This window comes from Trichosurus vulpecula, chromosome 8 (assembly GCF_011100635.1).
Source record: "Trichosurus vulpecula isolate mTriVul1 chromosome 8, mTriVul1.pri, whole genome shotgun sequence".
NCBI classification, from domain to species: domain Eukaryota; kingdom Metazoa; phylum Chordata; class Mammalia; order Diprotodontia; family Phalangeridae; genus Trichosurus; species Trichosurus vulpecula.
Window position 1 is genome coordinate 194859461 of NC_050580.1, and position 24432 is coordinate 194883892.

A 24432-nucleotide genomic window follows, 5' to 3' on the forward strand; every position below is an offset into this window, starting at 1 on the left:
TTCCTGATATGACCAGATCGTGCTGCTAAAAGGATCCCGTGAAAGAGGTAAGACAGATATTCCCATCTTAAAGATAAAAGTGAAGCTTAGCAAGGTGGTGATCCCATCTGAGGTCCTACAGCTAGTAAAGAGCACCATCTTAATGCATTTTCAGCTTTTCTGACAAAAGCCCAGTGCTTCCCCTCTCCCTCAACCAGGGGTTGTACAGCATAATGGAAAGGGACTCTGCTTGTGCTCAGGTTCCTTTGACAAATGTGCTCTGGGATTGCCCATGACTATTCAGAAAAACTGAGTCAAGGCCAGGACATTGTCCCTTCATAAACAGCTGAAACTGCATCTAGATAGGTGCCTTCTCACACACACCCAGCATTTCTCATCAAGGTTGAAGCCACAACATTCTTGTCAGAGCTCTGGCTTATTCTGAAGAAGGCTCAGATGTCTCTTTTACTTCATGTTGACGCCTTGACCTTACTTATCTAATGCTGCATGTGCCCAAGGGAGAATGAACTTAGAAATGCCAACTAGGCATGAGAATTGAAGATGTCCAAGGCCCATGATTATGTGTCAGAGGAAAGGGACAAACTACTCCAGGGACTGAACTGAAGTCAACAGAAACTGATTCCTCACTTCCTGCCGTCTGCAAATAATCTTTGCCCCGATATCTTACATCAGACAACCTTAATGGTGTACCAAGGGAGAAGTGTACCCATTCAGTGACTACAGGAAAGACTGAGCTGTCTACAGAGCACATGGGGAAAAAAGACAATGACAGGAGGACTTTGATCTCACTGCCACTTGAGCTGATTTATTTCAGTTTTGTACCACAATACAGACCAGGCAGCTATAAATAGCATAGCTTTATTAGTACCCTAAACAAGATAATGTCTCACTTTTTAAAAGGTGTCAAGGCCCAGGCAGGGAAGATATGACCTGAGCCCAGGTTAGGGGCAAGATGAAGGTGATGTCTAGTCTTCTCATACCCCTTCCTCCTACCCTGATCAAACAGGGTGGGATCCTAGGGGTATTTACAACGAAGTTGGGATTGGTCAGTGAAAAGGATGAAAAGGGAGAATTCTTTACTTTGTTCCCAGGGCTTTATAAAGTGCATTTACCTCCCCACCAGCTAAAAAGTAGTGCTACCATCCTTCCGCTGCCCCAGCTAGCAGATGGTTTTCAGTGCCACTGCCCTGAGCAGGCCTGTAGTTATAGTCACAGACACTTCCTTTTGCCACCACAGCCTCAACCAAAGAATTTATAGTTTTTTTAATAAAAAAAAAAAGCACATGAAACCAGAAGCTCTGACCTGATGAAAAGTCATCACCCCTTTCGCTTTCTGGTTTCAGAGTAGAGTGAAAGCTGGAAGTGGAAGAACCATGGCAGGGCAGTGGGCAAACACAGACTTGGTGAGGTTGCAGCTCACGACAGGATTCCCAGCAACCAGCCCTTCCCAGCCTCAACGTTGCTCAGCCTCCACCCCAAGGAAGAGTTTTGTCTAAGCAGGGGGTACAAGAGGGGACTCCCTCTCTCCTGCTACTGTATGTGGTGTTGCCCTTCTGGTGATGAAGGCCAAGGAATGTGCTTATTCTTCCAATGCTACTCTCAGCTCCTCCAGGTCCTTGTGGCAGATGACATCCTAGGATGAACGGGAGGGAGAAAAAGAAAGGGCTGAAGGGGAGAGGAACAGAATGAGACTGACTAGAGGCTTGTCCCATCCCTACCTCCCCCAAACCATGTTTTCAGGACTTCTTAGCACTCATCATTGCTCAGCCTAAGAATGAAGAACACATTTTAACAGGTTATCTTCCCCATATGCTAATGGAAGGTGCTGAATTTCTAGGCATTGAAAAGGAACAGATTTGTTTGAGTCCTAACATCAGGCCAATAAGGTGCTAAGGTCAGAAGCCAGGAGAGTAAGCTAGGCCTGACATCAGTGTTCCTGAAAGTTCAGGACAGTTTCCCAGTCCCAGTCTAAACAGACAAAGCTCATGAGACATGAGGAACGTTGGGTGAAGAAGGGACTAGAACGAAGAGAGCTGTGAGATACCAGAAAAAGGAAAGACATGGATAGCTACCTCATTAGTGACATCTGGCAGGTCCAGGGCCAACTTCATCCAGTGCCCAGCTTCAGAATTGTTCCCTAGCTCCTTGTAGCACTAGAAAGAAGACCGTAGTGACCGTCATTAAAGGAATCATGTCTTTATGACCCCATTTGGGGTTTTCTTGGCAGAGATACTGAAGTGGTTTGCCGTTTCCTTCTCCAGCTCATTTTACAAACAGGTTAAGTGGTTTGCCCAAGATCACATGGCTAGTAAGTGTCTGAGGCCTGATTCGAACTCAAGAAGATGAGTCTTCCTGATTCCAGGCCTGCCGTTCTGAACACTGTGCCATCCAGCTGCCCTCATTAACAGATACCAGGAGCCTTGAATAGGAAGTAGAGAAAAGGGCAGGCAGAGGGCATATGCCACGGATTCAAGCTGAAGGTTCAGTTTAACATGTTCATTAAGTATGTGCAGAACACTACACTAAGTGATAAGGGAGAAGATAAGACAGTCCTATGTAGCCTCAGAGATGATGACTGGGGGGGCGTGGTGTGCGGGTGGAGGTAAATCTTATACATATCCTGCTATACTACAAAATGGAAGATACTATTTTTCAATTTTTTATTTATTTCATTAAACATTTTCCAAATACATGCAAAAAATTTAACAATAATTTTTTAACTTTTGAATTCTAAATTCGAGGATATCATTGTTATTATCATCACTAATAATAGCCTTTATTTGAAACTTGAAGGTTTGCAAAGTGCTGTTCATATAGTTTGATCTTATTTGGTATTAAGTGCATAAGAAAAGTAGAGTGATGCTGGAGAATCAAGGCTGTCTTGTTAACTCTCCTTCAAACAGTTGCTGCACTCCTCAGAGTCACTTCCTGCCACATATATATGATGGGCGGGTGATTCAGATGCATGGTTACCAAACTGTACCTACCCTTTGACCCAGCAATGGGACCCATGGGCACATACTGGTCAAAGACAGAAACCAAAGGTCTAATGTGCGTGAAAATATTCATAGCAGTACTAGTGGTGGTAGCAAAAAAAGAGAAACCAGCCCTGGAGTCAGGAGGACCTGAGTTCAAATCCGGCCTCAGACACTTGACACGTACTAGCTGTGTGACCTTGGGCAAGTCACTTAACCCCAATTGCCCTGCCCAAAAAAAAAAAAGAGAGAGAGAAACAAAGTAGGTGTTTATCAGTGGGGGAATGGCTAAAAACCAAAGCTGGAACATAAAAATTGAGAACCTTTATGTACTAGGATTTTCAGTAATATAACATTTTGCTAAGACTGACCATAACCTTTTGTCCTTCCATGTCTGTCTTCCATTACCTCGCTCTGGAATTTGCTTCTTGTTCTCCCTGAAACTTCTAACCCAAGCCCCCTTCCCTGTGCACAGATCCTGCTCTGGCCTCATCTTCTCCACCTTGCTAATCCTTAAGCGTAATGCAGCAAATAGAGTTCTAGCTTTGGAGGCACTTGGGACTTAAGGACTTGGGTTGGATTTCCAACTCTGTCACCTAATCCATTAACCAATAAGCCCTCCTGTGTTCCAGGCACTAAGTGCTGAAAAATCAAACAGTCCCTGTCTTTAGTAAGCTTACATTTTACCAGAGGAAACATGATCACACAAACGAATGAATACAAGGTAGTTTGAGGAGGGGGAGCACTAGCAGCTAGGGGGTTAGTGTGGACAAGAATCGAAAAACTTTATGTAGGAAGCAGCACTTAAGCTGAGTCCTAAAGGAAACCAGAGATTCTAAAGAGCAGAGGCAAGGAAGGAGTAGGAGATGGAAGGAGGTATGTACATAAAAGGGCTTGGCTGAACGTGGATCACAGTGTGCATTAAGAGGAGAAATGTGTGTGACTGACAAGGCAGGAAAGGGGCCAGGTGGTATGCCCTAAATGCCAAACCAAAGAGTTTTTATTTGGTCTTAGAGGTAAAAGGGAACCACTGGACCTTAGCCAAGTAAGGCAGGTTAACTGCCTTAGTCAAAAATGAAATGAGGACTATTGGAATTGCTAGTCCTTTGGGGCCAGATAATGTTGAAATCTATGAATGAAATCTAGTAAAAGATTACTGTATGGTACAAAATATGACAAGAAATTTGGGGAATAGAAAGACTGATTAAGAACAGATACTGTAAAATAAGCAGAACCAAACAACACATAGACGACAACAGTGCAATGAAGAGATTCCTCACAGGAAGCTAAGCTCTGAGTAAATGACTGATGGTCCTGGAGAAGCAAAAATGAAACCTACTGACCTCCTAATGGCAGAGGGGAGCTCCTGTTAGGACAGGGGTGTCGTGTTGAACTGCTTCTAATACTAAGGAAAGGCTCTCTGAAAATTAGTGTCACGTGAAGACAAAAGGCAGCAAACATATTTTTAGGTCATTCTGTTACCTTGGAGATGTACACACGTCCAGCTTTGGAAAAACCTGGACTTAGTTCTTCTACCTTAAGAAAGGAGACAATCGGGTCAATAACAGGGTCAATCTAGCCCTCCAGAAGACACCCTCAAGCCAAACCTCCATTACAAGCCCCTGACATCAATGAGGAAGCCTTTGAGTCCCCTCCCAACCCCCCCAGATCAGAACGAGGCCATGTGTTTCCCACACTGGGGTGGAATCTTGCACACCCCCTGACAGCTTTCTTGTTCCCGCCCTCTGTCCTCCTCTCCTCTCCTGATACCTTCAGAAAGCTTTGCAGAGCATCTTGGACAGTGGCACTGGGAGGGCTCTCGAACAAGGCTCCAGCTGTCTTCTTCTCTAGCCAAGTCAGATGAGACACCTGCCACCAAAACCACAAATTATAATTAAGTTGGGCAGGGAGAGGATGGTCAGAACTCACCCCACTGCAACCTGAGACATGCACACATAACCTCTTGTGATGATTATGTTCAGTGCATTATCAGTGCCTTTTCATTCATTCGGTATTTACTGCCATTCTATAGACTCATGAGTTCTTCAAAAAAAAAAAAAAATCCAACTTGACTGGCCCAGGTTATGGCCTCCTAAGGTGACTGAAGGCCCTAGGAAGGGGCTCACCTGGTAACACCATCTTCCATGGAGGAAGTGAGACTTGGGGTTGTCTGGCTGGAGGGCAATAGCTCTGTCTATATGATCCTGGGGAGGAGGAAAAGCAGTTACAAATCAGATCTGAAGGGCCAAACCCAGGAAGCTGGGGGAACACCACGGAGTAAGAGTGCCGCTCTGAGAAGACAGGGTAAAGGTATGAAGAGCTGGGGAGGCAGCCACTGCCTCACTGGGGTCTGATTTTACAAAGAGGTTATTTCTCACCTTGAAGATATAGCCGCTCTGGATGCGCCTCTGGATGCCTTCATGCTCAGCCAGCTGACCACACAGTACTGCATACCTAGCAAAGAGGCAGAATCTGACGACCAAGTCTATCAAAAGGCAACATCTCCATGCAAGAGGCCCAGGGCATTTCTCTATGCCCAACCTACCGTTCCACTGCTCTCCAAGGGCCTCCACAGCACCTTTCTCTGTTGCAATTTGTGCTATCATATACTCTGCCCTTAGCTTCCATCTCTCCAGGGCAGAAGAATGGAAGAGAATGTTGGTGAAAAGCAAGGACTGACTCAGAAAGTCACTCAACTGTATATACCTTTTGATTCAGTGGTTACCACTAGTTGATACAAACCCTGAAGGGCCTGAGACAAAGAGAAAGGACCCATATGTACAAAAATAATTACAGAAGCATTTTCTGTTGTAGCAGAGAATTAGAAACAAGGCAGATGCCATCAATTGAGGAATGGCTGAAAAACACTATATAATATGGACATTAGTGGAATATCATTTTGCCATAAGAAATTAAAGGCAGAGTTTCTAAGAAACCTGGAGTGAAGGAGGCAGAACCAGGAGGGCCAAGAAAAGACTTTGACAGACTTGACAGGTCCTATCGATGTAACAACTCTAATTGAGACAGTGATCAGAGGTGACAACTGCAGGTGCAGAGTGAGACGTACATCTTCAGATATGACCAATTCAACGCAACTTTGTTTTGACAGGACTATGCATATTTTTCACAAGGAAAGGCATCAAAGCCAGGGATAGTAATAGTGATAGAGAAAAATGAAACAAAAGAGCTTTCATAAAACAATTTTTTAAAAATACACACAAGATGGAATTAAGTTCAGAAAGCGACACAGATAAGCAGGGCAGTACTGGCACTACTATGGATGGTGGTAAATTTAACATAAAATGCTAAGCTTAATGCCACACCAAGACTTTTTAGATACACACACACATACGCCCATATGTACATACATGTGTATACTGAAGATGTGTATATTATGTGGCTATAGACGACACAGATAGATAAATGGCTGGATGGCTGGATAGAATTTCTAAGAAATATTTACGATTGTTAGCAGGGTCTCAAGTTAGAGCCAGTCCAAATGTGGGTCTCAGAAACTACTCAAGGAGGGAACAGCCAAAAATGTCATAGAAATTTGGGTAAAGGGACAAGATCTTAAGACAAGTTCCATCATAGGGCACGGAAAGGATTGAGAAAGATCTTATTTGAAGCTGGCACCTGAACTGAGCTTAGAAGGAAACTTGGACTTCCCGGAGGCAGCTATAAGGCTAAGTGCATTCCAGGCATGAAGGATGCGGGATAGAGTATTTACATGTGAGGACCCACACACAGAGGGTCAGTTTGACCAGATCAGAAATACTAATAAGTATTTACTATTACCAGAACTTCCTGGGAGCAGTTGGGCCCTGCAAACCTGATCTCCTTGTAAAAAAAAGGGCAGGCAGGCCAAAGGGCCTGGTGACTGAGAACCAGAGCAGATGGATATGATGCTCTCCAGGAGCATAAAACCCTGTCCTCCTCTGTCCCACTTGCCAGATACGTAGGTAGCCAAAGGGATGGCAGGAAAAGCAAGAAACAAAAACATAAGATAGCAATATTTTCACTGAAATTCAGGACTTCCAGGACAGTGAATTTCTGACTAAGCTCTGCCCCAGGACAGCTACCAAGACTTTGACTCATGAGGTCATAAACGGGGTTGATTTTTTTTTTTAACGCCAACAGAAGAATCTATCTCACTAACCAGACCTGGCAGTTCTGTACACTGCGTACAAAGTTTGTGGACAGATTTCCCCACCCAAGCTAAGCGAAAGCTGAAGTCCATCAGTCAGGACTGCACACTAGAATCAAGGTGTCTCACTGTAGCTTAGCCAAACAGGTTTAGACATCAGGCACATTTTCCCTGCCTTCCTCAACCCACCCTCCACCCTACCAACCCCGAAACAACTCATTTCTCGGAACCTCATTTACTATGTTGAGTTTCTCTACCTCATATCCAGGGCTGCTTCAGTCAAAACCATCCAACACGTGCACACAAAATCTAGGTGCTGTCCTGCACAGCCTTTGCTCCAAAAAAGCAGATCCTTCTGGTTTTACAAGGGGCCAAAAAGGAATCCAAACCAGAGCTCTCCTAAAAACCTACGGCAGAGGTGACTCTGCTCATTGCCAAGGCAAAAAATACGAGTCCCAAAATGCTTCCGGTTGTGAGCCAAGGCCCTAAATAAACCACCTCCTGTACCCACGGCTGGCTCTTTCCCCCCAGAGCCCACAGGACGCCATTTACCACTGGTGAGACTCGGCACTCTCATCCCCCTTCTCCAGGGCAGCCTCCGCTTCTTCTTTTCCTAAAAGAGAAAAGACAGTGCCAGAAGTCAGCAATATATTCTAGAGGATTCTTTCCTACCCAAAGCCCACAAGGATCTTTAAAAAAAAAACAAAACAGGGAAGGGAAAGATGCCTGCTGTACTCCTCACTGTTCAATACTCAGTGGGAGCCAGTTTAGAAGTGGCAGATCACGTATACATTGCTTACCGCCCCCAAAAAGTCATTAAGACATCCTCTGTACCCCTCAGGCTGCTCCCGACACCCCTAACACTTATCCATAGTCCCAACTCCTCTCCTCCTCAAGAGACTCCATTGAGAAAATGCCTGTGAAGTGCTGGGCAAACTTTTAATGCCCTATGTATGTTGGCTATTATTAGAATTAAAAGGGGAGATAAATCCCAATGATTTTTAAATAGTGAGAGGTGTTGGGATTGTTTCTGAAACCAAAAAATTAAGTACACTGGTTAATTAGAACCCTCAGGTAGGTAAAATTGGGATTTGTCAATAGAAAGTCTCTTCAAGAAGAGAAAGAAGCAAAGTATTTTTTTAACTTTTTATAAAACTTTAATCCCAATTTTCAGGGTTTGTTTTTTTTATCTGAGGGCAGTATAAATTCAGCCCAGCCTCCCTATACTATTTAAACTACCATTCAAGAAGAATTCATGTTCAAAATGTTGATGCTAAGGCCCTAGAAAGACTTAAATTATCAAAGACAGACACCAAAAAGCCATTTTCTTCCTATTATACAAGCAGAGGTCTATTCTCAGGGCAAGATAACTTAACGGTGTGACCTGTTTCAGGTTCCTTTTAAGCCCAGGATTTAGAGCAACCTCACAAATGGCTGGCTTTGAAAGTGATCACCCCACAAGGAGTAACCCAGAACCCTGATTCTCCATGTGGAAGCACTCCCTGCTCCTAAGGACAAAGGTTTTTGTGATAAGACTTGATGGATGGATCACAGGAACACTGGGCCAGCAGCAGAGTCACAGACCTTCTGGACTGAAATAGGTGAAGGGGCCCCTAATCCACACTAAATATGAGTCCTCCAGAACATCCCCAGCAGCAGTCATCTGGCCTTCACTTGAAGACCCAGGCCTTCTCATCCCCACCCCTGCCCCATGCATGGCAAGAGAAATGAATTCACTATCGTTTAAGGCAACCAGTTCTTTGGGACAAGTATAACTGCTAGAATATTTTTCTTTATATTAAGCCAAAAATCTTCCTATAGCTTCTACCCATAAATTCCAGTGCTTGTGGCAAGTCTACTAGTTCCAGGATTGAGGCATCAAGGCAGCACAGTGGATAGTGCTGGACTGGGAATCAGGAAGACCCAAGTTCAAATCCTGCTTCAGACACTTACTAATTGTGTAACACTGGGCAAGTCACTGAACTGTCCTCAGCCTCAGTTTCCCTGTCTATGAGGGGTTGGACTTGATGGCCTCTAAGGTCCCTTTAAAGCTCTAAATCTGTGATCCCATAGCACCTTCACCAGGAGACCAAAATAGTTTTTAGGGATGACTAGGAGTCACTACCTCCTCTGTAAAAATGAGACAATATTTAGTTTTATTTTTTTGCAGGGGGGAAGGCAGGGCAATTGGGGTTAAGCAACTTGCCCAAGGTCACACAGCTAGTAAGTGTGTCAAGTGTCTGAAGCCAGATTTGAACTCGGGTCCTCCTGACTCCAGGGCCGGTGCTCTACTCACTGAGCCACCTAGCTGTCCCAAAATGGGATGATACTTGCACTAACCACTGTAGCTCATGAGGTTGTGAGGAGAGCATTTTATAAACTATAAGTTAATTCAAAACAAATACTTATTAAACACTTTGGGTACTGACCAAATACAGTTTAGATAAGGGTTGGTCCCATCATCATGGAGGTTATAGTCCATTAGAGAGAGATAACAGCACATATCAGATAACTATAAGAGACATATTATACATACCAGAAACCTAAAGTGAGTGATTTATCTTGGGTCACATGGATCAGTGGGGAGGAGAGATATAAAAAGTACAAGGCACAGTTGGGGTGGGAGGAATCAGGGAAGGTTTCATTAGAAGAGTAACACTGGAACATGTTTAAATTCCATTTAGGTGGAATTTAAAGACCAGGAAGGGATTCAATAAGAGACATATAGGGATAGAACAGGCAGTGACATGGGGGGATTCAGAGGCTAGCTCTGCAGCTTCTGTTGTAGTTTCTTCATCTGTAAAATGAGGGGCTGAATGAGGACCATTCTAGCTCTAAGCCTATGATCAGAGGTGAGCTAAATTTGATTCTAAAATCATATTCTGGAAATGTCTACCCCATGGGTACCATGTCCAGGTCCTGAAGATACCTACTCTCTAATCACCATGAAGTAGGGATAAGCAGGTCTCCCTCTGCCTACATCTCAGGTGGAGAAGCCAGGGTCTTCAGTGGTAGTGATCTGCCTCAGGCCAGTAGCCAAGACAACTCCTTCCCAGTCTAGCATTGCCCCAGGATGCCAAGAGCCCCTCTGAATGCCAACCATGCTGTGCCATGCGTATACTTGCTGGTTCAGTCCTTTAGGCCAGTGTATTCTAACAGAAAGCACACTGGATTTGGGATCAGAAGACCTGGACCAAATTTTGGCTAGGCTACCTTCTCTATCTCTGTGACCCTGGGCAATGACAACTTCTATGGGCTTTATGAGCATTAGACTAGAAGATTCTGACAGCTCTAGAGCCACCATTCAAGGCCACCCTTCTTTCCCCTGTGAGTGCTCACCACTTTGGGCGTATGACTTTTTCTCATTCATCCCCTCAGAGAGGTCGCACATGTCACTGTAGGCCCGGGCCAGGCGCCACAGAAAGTCTTGTCGACTTCCATACTGTGGATGGAACAAAGGAGTTGAAAGCAGTTCTCACCCTCCATCTGGGGTATCAAGGATCCCCTGCTCTAGCCACTGTGAGACACTTATGCTGAGGTGAGCAAGGAGGCCACAGAGCTCCCAAGCCTGTATCACGACAACCCTTACCCAATGGGACAATCCTCAACAAGTGAATGGTGAAGATACTACTTAATGGGATGTATGTAGTACCCTAGGATGAGGTCACTTCCTCCCGATCGCTACGAATAAATGGAGGAAGCCTTTAGCTAAACATTTTATTAACACTCCCCAAAGTCAGATCTCAAACTGTCTATTCGACTCCCCGCTTCCCCAGCCCAAAGCAGAAGCTCCCTCTTTCCAAATTTGCAAGGCTGCATGCTGTCCAAAAACCTAGACAATATACATGGGGAGATGGGAAATGAGGGTGGGGAGCAGCCTACAGAGGTCCAGTCCTAAGTCAGGACAGGGAAACATAGATCACGTCAGGCATAACTTAAGAAGGGCTGCACCAGGTTGGAATTTTGTCCTGGTTTTCTTTTGAAGGGTTTTGGTCTCGTCACTCTTCTCTCAATACGTGGAAAGAATGACTCAGAATGCCCTTTCTAGCTCTTATTTCAGTGCTCCTTCAGGCTGAAGCTTGGGCTCCAGGTGAGCAAACAGGATGGAGCAGAAGAACTAAAGGCAAAAGAAGCAGGCCAAGTTCTTTTATAATTTTCTCCACCCACTGAATGGCAGAAACTTTTCACTTATTTTTCCTCTTTTCTCCATTTTCAGTTTTTGGGTTTTTTTAATAGAGTTGTTTCCTTAGGCAGCAAGTATTTGCCAGACTCAAAGATGTGAGAATCCTCTCTTCTTTCAGAAGACTAAGGAGAAAAGGGACAGGCCAGCTCTGGGAGAAGGGAACATCAGTCTCATGTGTGTCCCCACCTCCTCTACCCCCATCCCAAGGTCAAGCACAGAAAGAAGCTCAGCCTACTTGGAGGTGGGTTTTCTATTGTGCCTCACACGTGATGTGGGGGACACTGCTTCAAGAGCAGGCCTGGCAACACTTGCCACAAGCCACAGTCCCCTCGTGAACTAGTCGTGCCCGGATGCCCCTGCTCACTCTGGGACAGCAGCAAGGGTGGGGAGGGGAGCATTACCGCCAGCTTGTTGTTGAGGAGCCGCTGGAAACCCTCCTGTTTGCTTTGCTTGTCACCCTGATGCAGCTCGTCCGCCTGCCGCAGCAGCAGGAGCAGCTCCTCTCCCCCTGCAGAGTCCACTGGCAACAGGACAGAATCCCCTTCGCTGGTCAGGTCCTGGGAGTCCCTTCGTCCTGTTTTCACCGTTTCACAGCTTACTTCATCTTCATCCTCCTCACTTTCCTTTTCTGTCTCCCAATCATAGTCAGACTCTGCATTGGCTGTTGTATACCTTGGGCAGAAAGGACATTGGACAACATCCCTCAGACAGATGCCCTGGGTCCCACAGAAATGGTGGCCCACTGATTCTCCCCCAACCAAAAGGGGTAACCAATGCACCCATGTCTAAGACCACCCGAGATGGTCAATAAGCACTTAAGTGCCCACTGTGTGCCAGGCACTGTGCCAAGCACAGGGGAAAAAGTCTGTTTTCTGAAGGAGCTTACAGTCTCATGGGAGAGACAACATGCAAACAATATATATACCAGATAAACTAGGGCTATTTTCAGAGGGAAGGCATGAAGATTAAGGAGGGCTGGGAAAGGCTTCCTGCAAAAGGCAGCACTTTAGCTGAGACCTGAAGAAAGCCAGGAAGCGGGGAGGAGGAGGAAGAGAGTTCTAGGCATGGGGGACAGACAATAAAAAGGCCAGTGTTGGGATACTGGAATGTCATGTGCATGCAACAAGGAGGCCAATGTCATTGGACTGCAGAATATTTGGAGAAGAATATGGCGTGAGAAGACTGAAAAGGCAGGAAAGGGTCAGGTTAGGAAGGGCTTTAAATCCTGGAAGCCACTGCAGTTAATGGAACAGTGGGCTGACACGGTGAGAGCCACACTTTAGGAAGATCAGTCTGACAGCTGAGTGGAAGATGGACTGGAGGAGGAAAAGACTTGAGGCAAAGCAGTAGCCCCGTCATGAGATGATGAAGGTCTGCACCAGGGTGGTGGCAGCATCAGAGGAGAGGAGCAGGAGCATTTGAGATGTAGAAATGACAGGTCTTGACACTCTCACACCTTATCCAGCAGATCGGAGGCAGATATGCCTCTAAAATTAACACCTTGGTAGAAAAGGGAACAGTTGAGTAAATGCCCAGGAGAAAATACACCAGTCCTCTCCCTGTGGAGGCAAGTAGCTACATAAATATAATAGAAAGCACTACATAAAGGCTACTAGCTATTACTCTGTGAAATCCCTCCCAGAAGCATAGTTTATTCACCTGTTTCCATAGTTGTCACCCCATAAGCTAAGTCCATTGAGCCCCGGATTCTAGTCACTAAGACAATATACTTTCTGCTTAGCTCAGGGATCCCAAATCTCAATGACAAGATGGCTCCACCCAGCTGATGCACATAAATTCATGTTTTCCCATGTGCTGGGGAATGGAGTCATAGCCATTAACAGAATCTCAACAACTTTGACCCAGGAGCTGACTTTTTCAAATTCAGGAAGTCACAAAATGCTACAACGTATTACGGCCCCTGCTTGCTTTGAAAACACAGGCTCCTGGGACACAGACTATCCAAGGAAAACAAGAATTCAGGAAAACAAGAGGTCAAGAGAGGCCTTAAGGTCCTAACAATGCCAGAGACCTAAGAATATTCAGTTCCTTTCAAGACTAGAATTGAGAACACAGACGAGCCTGGGTTTACATATGAGTAAAAGCAGTTCAAAAAATCTATAGCCCATTTCTTTCATCAGAAATACTAAGGTTTTGAAAAGAGATTTTTACAGAGTTTTGTTGGACAGCAAAGAGGTGATACCAATCTCCATAGGGAACCACAGACCATGAACAGTACTGGTGTTCTCGGAACAACAACAACCACTGTCATTGTCTCTTACTACTCCCTCAGCATCCTCTAAGTCCTTTACGATACCACTTAGCCCTTGATTGAATATTTAATAGGCCTTCCTTCACTCTGTCCTATCTCTGCCATCTCCTTCAGACTTCTGTGACTACCTGGGAAATAAAGGAACCTTCTTTGGGACAAAGCAGCTTAATCTGGAGTGTCTGGTCACATCAGAGGTGTGAAAATTAAAATTCTTTCTGGGCACAGTGCCCTGTCTCTACAATTTGCTTTCTTGATTATGAAAACTCCTAAAATTCATGTTCTGGAGGCTGAAGAACAGAAAAGAGTTCATTTAACAGATAATTACTAAGAATCTACTATGTGCTGGATGTTATGTAGCCCTGTGAATGATAGATGACTAAGACACGGTCTCCACCCTCAAGAAACTTTCAGTCTAATAGAGAAACATAAATATAGAAATAACTAAACAAACCAGTATGTGGCTAGTGTCACAAGAACAGTTTAAAAGGTGGGAGAGCACTGTAGACTGGAATGATCTGGGAAGACTTTGTGGAAAGGGTGAAAACTTTGAGCTGAACCCTGAAGAGAGAGTACAATTTCAACAGACAGAAGGCGTTAAGCTGTTTGGCAGTGCCCATGAATGTGAATTTACTGTCCACCACCGGGAAGCCTACCTCTCTCATATCTTACTGTTCATTCCTGGAACCCATGAAAGAGTTCAGCATTTTGAAGGATTAGAACCAAGACAATCCAAATAAATCCTCTCAATTCCCTTACAGGAAAAATTATTTGTAACATCTAAAGCACGATCTTTCCTTGGCTCTCATCATTCAGAGTCATTCATAAGTTTGTGGTCTGTCCAAAGAAAGAAATTGCTCATCAGAGTCTCCCTTTCTGCCTGAGTGCACTTACTGTGGTGGAAGCACTCCCTGACCACTGACCTGGATATCGAGCCAAAAATTAAACCACATGGCTTCAAATGACCAATTTATTCCATAAGCCAAAGGGTCAGCCATCTTGCTGACAATTCAAACTAATTCCAAAGAGAGCCACATCTTCCCTCAGTAGAGGGACTACTGCCAATCTGTTCCCTGGGGGTAAATTTACTACCACAGAGTACACCAGTTAACTCACCTGGACAGCTACCAAGGGACAGGTCACTGTAAATATGTCCCTGGCTTTAGGTCATCTCTTTCCTATAATTCTAATTTGTAAACGACACTGGCTTTTATTGACTTTAGAAAAAGCAACCATTTGTAAAGCTTCTTACAATCATCATTAGGTGCTCGAAGTTCCATTTTCTGAACTCTTGGCATGGTTCCAATTGTCAGCAAAATACACATTATGGACTCTCTGACTCTGCCATTCCAGCTCCATATTACTCATAACAGTATGTTTCTTAGAGCTAGCCCTCTGATCATCAAACTTTGTTCCACTAACATTTGTGATACTGGAAGAAAAGGACTTTGCTCTTCAATAGCCACTCAGGATACTCTTAACTCTGCCCACCTGGAACAGACAACCTTTGACCATATTCCCAAATGGCTCAATTCTACAGCCTGTCTTCTCATTTCTATCCCTGGATTTTCTCTCCCATAATATTCTAGCTCCACTCCCATTAAGCCTCCTTTCACACCAAAGCATTTGTGTACCCTAAGAAAAGTTTAGAAATTACAACCATTCATTACTTCTGTCCACCAGAGGTTTTTAAGTCTTTACTGTCAAACATGTGATCTGACATAACAAAAATCAATAATGGAATTTGTATACTATGATGAAGTTAATAAAGCTTCACATTTATACAGTAACAGAGCCATAATTCAAACCCAGAACTTCCAACTCTAAATCTAAAACTCTTTCTACAATATAGCCTGTGCCGGGGAGAAAAGAGTTTTCTAGCACGGAGCATCTTCTGGTCCAGAAGTGCTAGATGAACTACCAGAGCAAGTAGGGCCACCTCTGTAAACCTTCAGGACACAGTCACAGGTATAGCTTGGTCAATCATGGCAATAAAAGAAAATAGCAGGTGTCTGCCAAGACAACAGCACACCAAGCAACTAAAAACATGGACTGCTAGCCTTTTTAAAAAAATCACCACAAATACTAACATCCGTACGACACAAAAGGGGGCAAAAGCAAGCTGGCATTTTCCCGTTGTCTCTTTTGACCTAGATAAAAGTCTCATACTCCTCAGAGAACAGTGGCCTCCAGCACAACTACCTATTTTCTCCAAGAGGGGACTGGTGAGGTTTACTCCCCACAAGCCCTCTCCTTACCCACACAGGCTCCAAAGAGAGGAACTAGGAAATGATTAAAGAAGCCACCAATTCTAGCGATAGGGTCAAGCAAGTTCATGGGTAAGAATGACCAAAGTCTAGTGCTTTGTTTAATTTTTATTTTACTCTTCCCATTAATTTCTTGGCAAAGCATTTTAACCCTGAAGTTCAATTCAAGGCAGTAGGGTTTGCCACCCTTGACCCAGAAAAAGTCAAGTAAATGGGCAGGTTTCTAGAAATTCTGGTAGCAGTGAATAAGAACTTAAAGGAAGAAACCTCATGGATAGTAGCTTTGGGATTCAATTGTGGAAGATGTTCCAACCTTCTTAACAGTGATTTTCCCTGCAATTCTTAAAAATCGCAGTGGTTGCTTAGAAAACTCAGTAAGACAGTGGTAGAATGGGGGCAGCTAGGTGGCACAGTGAGTAGATAACTGTCCCTGAAGCCAGGAGGACCTGAGTTCAAATCCAACCTCAAACACTTGACACATTCACTAGCTGTGTGACCTTGGGCACGTCACTTGACCCCAATTGCCCTGCCTTCTCCCCCTCCAAAAATAAAAAAATAAAAATAAATTAAAAAAAAAAACTCACATTATAAAGACAGTGGTAGAATACAAGACCACAAATCAGCTGAGTAATGCAAGGCCACAAATCAGCTGAGTTAACAAATCAGCTGTTATGGTCCTGTCTTGGTCTGTCATTCAAACAAGGCTTGACTTTACCTCCATCATAACCCCTTCCTTAATAGAAAGATAAAATAATCTGTAATGTAATTAAGATCAACAAGTATAAGAAATATGGAAAAAGACATTAATAATGGAAAGCAAAACCAGAAGAAGAGATTAAACCTAACTACAACTGTCTAAGAGGAAAAGCAAATGGAAATCATCACATTGGCAAAACTGACAAAAAGATAAAGTGACAATTGTTGGAGGAGCTGCAAAAAAAAAAAAAAAGGCACACTAAAGCACCATCGGTGGAGCTGTGAATTGGTACAACCACTTCAGGAAACAACTTGACTTATGCCCCCACAGCCAATAAGCTGTGTTTGCCCTTTATTTAACTCAATGATACCACTACTAGGTTTATACCCTCAAAGAAATCAAGGAAAGAGGAAAACCCATAGTCACAAAATTTTTATAGTATCTCTTTTTGTTGTAGCAAATAACTGGAAACTAAGACATGTCCATCAATTGGGGAATGGGTGAATAAATTATGTTATATAAATATAATGGAATATTATTGTGTCATAAGAGAGACAAAAGGTATAATTTCAGAGAAACCTTGGAACATTTGTATGAGCTGATGCGGAGAAGTGACCAGAACCATCTATCATCTATAAATAGCAGACCAACAATCTATAAATAACAACAATGCAAAGAAAGCAACTTTGAAAGATCTTTGCAACAATTTCTAAATCTCTGGAAGTTCCCCCAATAAAGCTATATAGGGAACTGACTCAAAATTATAAGAATAAGGGACATTCTCCTATATAAATGGTAAAGAGATATGAATAAGTGGTTTTCATAGGAAGAAATCCAAGCAATCAATAGCCGTAAGCACTTTAAATATATCCCAAAGGTTAACCAGAGATAACAGTACTATGTCTATGCCACACAAAGGGCAAAAATAGAGGAAGAGGACCCATATATACAAGAGTATTTCTAGCAACTTTTTTTTGGTTGGCAAAGAACTTGACAACCGAGGAGGTGCCCTTCAACTGAGGAATGGCTAAATGACTCATGGTACATGAATGTGACATAGTGTGCTGTGAGAGAGATAAAGGGGGTGGTTTAGAGAAGCCTAAGATTAAGAGCGAAGTTAGAAGAACTAGAAGAATGATATGTACAGCAACACCAATATTGTACAGACAACTTTGCAAGGCTTAGAAACTCTGCTCAACACAATGGCCGACCACAATTTCAGAGGACTGATGGTATAATCCATGTGCTATATTACAAAGAAACTAGACTGGGAATAGATTGAGGCAGGTTTTTTTTGGGATGTGGTCAAGACAGGAATTTGCTTAGCTTGATGAAGCGAGTTCTCACTTTCTCAGTAGGGGTCGGGTGGGAGAGAGAAAAGGCAGAACTTCATGAAAATAAAACTTAATTAGAAAAAAACAGTTAAGGATTCTGACCAATGCAATGGTCAATCAAGGTTTTAGAAGAACAATCATGAAGCACACTTCACAATTCTTAACAGAACTAAAGGCTCAGAATGAAACCTATTTTTGCATATGATCAGTGTGGGAAATCTGTTCTGCTTAAGTGTGTGCTTGTTACAAGTGTTTTGTTTTACTTTTTTCTTTTCAGTTGGAGAAAGTAAAAATTAATTTTTTAAAAAAGTGAGCAGAACCAAGAGAACAATACATACAATGATGACACTGTAAATGAAAAAAAAACCCAACCTTGAAGACTCACTCTAATCAATGCAAAGACAAACTAAGATGACGAAGGATAGATAATGAGTATGCTATCCACCTGCGGGACTCAAAGGGTAGAATAAGACATATATTTCATTAGATTGTGAGCTCCTTGCAGCCAGGAGCTGTCTTTTGTCTTTCTTGGAAAAAAAAAAGAGAGAATTTAGGTATAGGGTAGTCCAAAAGAAAGAAAAAGAGCCATTGAAGCACTTTTTTTTTAACACATAGAAGAGAACAGGTCAGAAAGAATTACAAACAGGACAGCTTTCAAAGTTACATGTAGAATTTACTATGTATTTTAAAAGAAAAGCAAACTGTACATAAGAGATTTACAACCTCATGTGCATTCCTCTTTTTCTATTCTATTACGTATATGGAAATGCCTATTTTGCTTGGCATTTAAGTTCAAAAATCTTAAAAATATTAAATGTAAAGGAATGACAAAAAAATTCTGAAGTGACTAAAATGTTACGATGTATCAGAATTCATTTAAATGTAAGCAAGTATAACTGTTTGTACTGATGTTTACTGTTAAATTCTTAACAATTTAATATTGATCATTAAAAGCCACAGAAGAAAAAGGGGCTATTAGTCTCAAGACTAAACATAGGCCACTGGGATGGCTAGAACTGGTGGGAGCCAAAGACAGATTCTACCATTAACCACAAAGAAAAGAGGACACAAAAATTCAGACCTGGCCCTTGGAACTAAAGTGTCTACGTTATCATCATCATCAATTTAAGGTTTTTAAGGACAGAAAAGTCAGACCTAGTTCTTTCAAATGAAGTGTCCACATCATCGTCATCATCTAAGTAAGATTTTAAAACCTTTAAAGTTTTGAATGACACAAAATTCGGGCCTGACCTTTAGGACTAAAGCATCTGTATCATCCTCATCTTCATCAATTTAATGTTTAAAAACACTTTAAGGTTTGCAAAGCACTTTACATGAGGTCTTATTTGATTCTCACAACAACCCTGTGAGGTAGGCACTATTATTCCCATGTTACAAATGAGGCTTGCCCTGGTTCACACAGTAAATGTCTGAGGCAGGATCTGAACTCAGGTCTTTCTGACTCCAAGGCTCTATTCTATCCACTATGACACCTAGCTGCGCAAACCACATGGTGGTTTGCCTTTGTTTTTTTTAAAGCCTTGAGTGAGTCAGGAGAAGAGCTGTTAGCCACTCTGCTACTTCCCAATGCATTGTATTGGCTATATTTTGGCTCAGCATAAGAACAGGTACCACTGCTCCAGATTCCAAAGGAGTACGTTTCTGTCACTTTTGTTGCTCAGTTGTGTCCGACTTTCATGACCCCATTTGGGATTTTCTCGGCAAAGATACTGCAATGATTTGCCATTTCCTTCTCCAGTTCATTTTACAGATGAGCAAATAGGGTTAAATGACTTGCCCAGGGTAACACAGCTAATAAGTGTCTGAGGTCAAATTTGAACACTACAAAGTGTTAAGGTAACATAGTAAAGTCTTCTATGGGAAGGTTTCTACAGACATTGAAAAGGAAGCATGTACATACAGTGTTACGAAAAGTAACCTGCAATATTATCGCCCCATAGGAAATTAGAAATATGAAGAATTCATAGAAATGTGTGAAGATCTGTATGTGAACTGAAACAGAACAAAGAAGAACTAGGAGAAAATTTAAACCATGACTACAACAATGTAAAGAAAAAACATTTAAAGACTTCAGATCAATCCAATGTCCAATATGTCTGCCACCTCTTGGTAGAGGGGTGCCAGAGTAAGGTCCAGGATATACTTTCAGAAATGGCCAATGCATTGATTTGTTTTGCTTAACTAATTGTGCCCTTTTGTCACAAAGGAGGTTCTGATGAGAGGGAAAGTGAGGATTGGAGTCACTGGGAAGTTGACAACAAGGTTTTAAAAAGAGCATCAATAAAACTTTTCCCCCAAAAAAGTAACCTGAGAATTGTTATTTTCTTACTTGGTCCCTTAAAACCCTGGTTTGTGACTAAAATCACTGGCAGCCCACAGCAAGGGTACTGTGGGATCTCCTAACTCTGTCCAGGGGCACATGACTCACCCTCCCTCGCTCTCTCCCTCGGTCACAGGTGCTCCAGAGTTTGCACTGAAGTAGATGGAGCTGGAGCCAGTGGAGTCTCTTCTTTCTCTGCTAAATGGATACCTTCTCCTCCGAGTCACTCTTTGGTTCTCTTCCATCTGAGACCTGAAAAGTAGGACCCATCCCTGAGGGTCAAACTAGATCCAACTCACATTTATTATACCTATACTGCCACTCTTGGAGAAAGAGAGAAGAACACAATCCATATATGCTGACAGTCTGTCCCAAAAGCCCATGCTAGTCAGAGAATGAGTTCAACAGCTCCCTTTTTCTCAAGAGTGGTCTATTCTAATGACTCAAAGTTTACTGAGGGCCATCTAGAGCTTTGTAGATAGAGTGGGATTTTTGCTAAATGCCCTTTTGAGATTCAGTCTGAATAGCTCAACTGGTATAAAAAAAAATGCCCCAAATGCCCAACCATGAGTGCCACCCAATCCTGGATTAGAAGTTCTTTGAGAGAAAGAAAGAAAGAGAAAGAGAGAGAGAGAAACAAAGAAATATGGCCTAGCCCAGACAACAAAAGCTACAGGAGCTACCCAGTGTCAGTAATCCAGTACTCACTTGACCTCACCCACAATCTCCCCAGCAAGACCCCGAAGGCTATTTCTCAGTTCTTCCACCTCCTGCCGAAGCTCAGTAAGGCTGCTCAACACAAAGTCCAAGCGATCCAGCACCTCCTCTTGCTTCTCCCTCGGGATGCTGGGAACAGACACAGCATCACCAGCCTCCCCTGGTGCTGACCGCAAGAGCATCACTAAAGCATGAGAGATGAAAGACAAAGTTTGCAGTCTAGAATGAGACAAGGGGGCCTTCACATTTTCTTGCCCAAGTAAGACAACTCTGCTCCAACAAATCACTGGCCTTCGCCAGACTGAGCCCAACTACTGTCTTTTACCTGATAGCAGTGACATAGATCCATGCTTGAATCAAGTCCTTTGACGATCTGACAAGTGCTTTGCAAGAGAAAAATATTTCCTCAGAGTACCAATAACCTGTCCTGCACATCTCTAATATCACACCATCCCTGGTTCACTTTCATAGCTAAAAGTGTAGTGAAACTAGCAAGAGGATGCCTTAGGGTACAAATTCTCACCACTACTTCACATAATGAGAACTAAACTTCTAAGCCAAGAAAATCAAAAGTCCTATTCCTTCTCACCATGATAGAGGCAAAACAAGCCACAAAAAAGTGGCAGCTACTGAAAGATGTACTGAAGATATCCCTTGCCAACCCTATGGGTTAAGATACTATCATAGAGCCCCACCAAATTAACTTTTGGAATACACAAGAGGTCGATGCCAATTCCAAACTACTTAACACACTTGGATGAGTAAATGTATTGCCCTGACTGCTGAGATGCCAGATGCTAAAACAGGAAAGAAACCGGTATGGCAGGCACAACAGAGCTGGAAATAAACCCTCTGTGTTTCTAGCAATCCAGGAAGCTTATAGGTTACACAACATGTTCAGCGATGCTCAGGAATGTTGGGCAACAAAGATACCTTGGCTATCAGCCACCGTTTTCCAAACCACAGCCCAGAAACAGCCCTCCCAATGGTCAACCACAGGCTGTTGTGAGAGTTCCAAAATCCTGTGCTAAGTCTAAGATTACCACCCTGTGATCATCTGCCACCAAATGTATTGCAAGACTATGAGAGCTTCTAATGCTTTTTCCCACTTGAGCCACCTAAAACAGACCTGCTTTTGTTAACAAGGTCTGACAATTTTCCCTAGTAATGTGATATGAGGTGCTCTGAAAACTTAACTCTGTTAAACCAGTATCAAGAAGAGTGGCTACTTGGATTTTATCTGCCCTGATGCTTTGCTAAGTGAACAGCATTAACCTCTGACTTGGAATGTAATACCCTCAAACCCCAGCAGAGGGAAGAGCATCCCAGCCCTTTGGGTTCCAACAAGGAAGCCTGTCACCCACAGGGAATGAATTTGCTGACAATGGAAAGCAAGCAATTTGGGGGAAGAGTTCTAACACTCACATGTCAGTGTTCCATTTACCAAAGTCAATCAGGGCAGAATATTATCTACACTTCATCAAAAAAGCCAAGGTAGAAACCGCTAGTGATCTAGGATTTCAACACAGGTATCCTCCAACTCCAAGGCCAGTGTTCTTTCCTAATTATACAGTTTCTCCATCTGCCAAGTGGACCAACCTTTCAAACCTCAAAATGAGATTAGAGCCAGAATTAATAAGAGAATAAATTATTTAAAAAATGCTTTAATTCACCGTAAATAAAGAGGTAGCACTGTGTAATAGAAAGACCACTGAATACCAGTCTAGGACCAGCTCCACCACTAACCTGGCTAAGAAAGTCACAATCTCTCTGGGCCTCAAGAGCCTCATTTATAATGAAAGTTAGATTGGAGATCTCCAAAGTCTCTTCCAACACTAACATTCTCTGATAAATTAATCAGGATTGTTTTAATACATACAAAACCCACTTTTCCTTTTGCATTTTTCTGGGCTTCCTTTCTCCTGTAATATACACCCACAAGGCATCGATCTGGGCCTTGAAACACCTTAACACTTGTTGCCAAAACCAACAGTGAGAACTATGCAATCTTTTCAACACCTTCCAACTTTTCCAAGATTATGAGAAAAAGGAGATAAAAGGTTAAAGTCTTTCATCACCCTTTTCCACCTGAACAAGAAGCCAGCAATTGTGCATGGCTTTAAGGACGGGATTAAAAATCAGAAGACCAGCATCTGACACCACCTTTGCTACTGACAGAGTGACTTCAAGTATATTCTAATCAATCTAAACCAATAAGCATGTATTTAGGACTGTGTCAACCTTTTCCCTTTTCTGGCCTCCTTTTTATACCTGTAAAATGGGAATCACTTCTCCCCTCCTTCATTTGTCAGGCCCCAGTAACTCAATAAACAGCAAATCATTTTAAATACGAGTTCAATAATTATGGCCACTTTTTAGTTTTTAGCTTCGGAAAGATGAAAAATACAATCCACCCCCAGAGAAAGAACTGATGGGGTCTGAATGCAGATTATAGTTTTTTCCCTTTATTTTTCTTTTTTTGCAACATGGCTAATAGGGCAATGTTTTGTATGATTTCACATGTATAACTGATACCACAATTCTTGCCTTCTTAATGGGTGAGGGACGAGTGGGAAGGGAGAGAATTCGGAACTCAAAATTTTTTAAAACAATGTTTAAAATAAGTAATTTTTGAGCATTAAAATAAAAAATAAAGCTGCAGAGGCAGGCTGAGTTCTGTTCTAGGGTCAAGGAATAAGTTTTTCATGACTCCTCCCAAGCAGGCCGAGGTTAGGAGCAGCCGGCCAAGCCTGATCACAGGTGGGAGGTGGGGCACGTGGTCCAACTGACCGGCTCCCTAAGGCCAAGCGCTCCGGGGGGGTTGAAGCCTCGGCAGTACCCGGGATGGGAAGGGGCGCGCCTACCCGGGCGGTGAGGCTCCAGAGTGCGGGTGTAGCCCAGGGGGTTGGACACGTTCCAGTTCCCGCCATGGCTCTGGGTCCGTTTCCTCCGGTGGATGTAGAAGGCACAGAGGAGCCCGAGGCCCGCGGCGGCCCCGAGCACCAGCCCGAGCCCGGAGCGAGCGCCCCCCAGGACCCCCGGTCTAGACATGCTGCACCTACAGGGAGAGGGCGAGGCGGGTTGAGGGGCCGGCCGCTGCCCCCAGCCCCGGGACCCCCAACCCCCACCCCGGCTCTGCAGCCCGGCCCAGCCCGCTGTCTCCCGGGCGTCCGCCCCGCAGCGACCCCGGCCCATCCTCCGGGAGCCCCGGGAGAGAACGGACGCACACCTCTCCCGGGCCCCTCGGACCCTTACCCGGCCTCCAGACACCATAGCACCGCTGCAGTCACCCCTCGGCCAAGGTCCCGCGGGGACGAAGTCACGGAAACAACTCGCCGCCTTCCCCACGCTCCCCCACCTATCTACCCATCCACCTGACGGCGGCGGCCGCGGCGGTAACAACGGCGCACAGAGATGACGTTTGACGAGACGCCCCGTCCCAACTCCCTCCAGGGGGCGGTACCTGTGGAGAAACCTCGTGGGGAGGGGATGAGAGGAGCAC

General features: G+C 43.7%; 1 protein-coding gene across 1 annotated transcript; it reads right to left on the minus strand.

Moving 5' to 3' along the window:
- Nucleotides 1-778: 778 nt before the first annotated feature.
- Nucleotides 779-24340, minus strand: RMDN3 (regulator of microtubule dynamics 3). The gene is made up of 13 exons (XM_036736362.1): nt 24186-24340; nt 23795-23988; nt 20922-21114; nt 20322-20465; nt 11707-11977; nt 10462-10564; nt 7675-7735; nt 5354-5429; nt 5102-5179; nt 4746-4844; nt 4458-4511; nt 2073-2153; nt 779-1633 (listed from the first exon to the last, which is right to left on the minus strand). Exons 2-13 carry the CDS (start codon nt 23979-23981, stop codon nt 1580-1582), a joined length of 1401 nt encoding a protein of 466 aa, XP_036592257.1. The 5' UTR covers nt 23982-23988; nt 24186-24340; the 3' UTR covers nt 779-1579.
- Between the last annotated feature and the right edge of the window lie 92 nt (nt 24341-24432).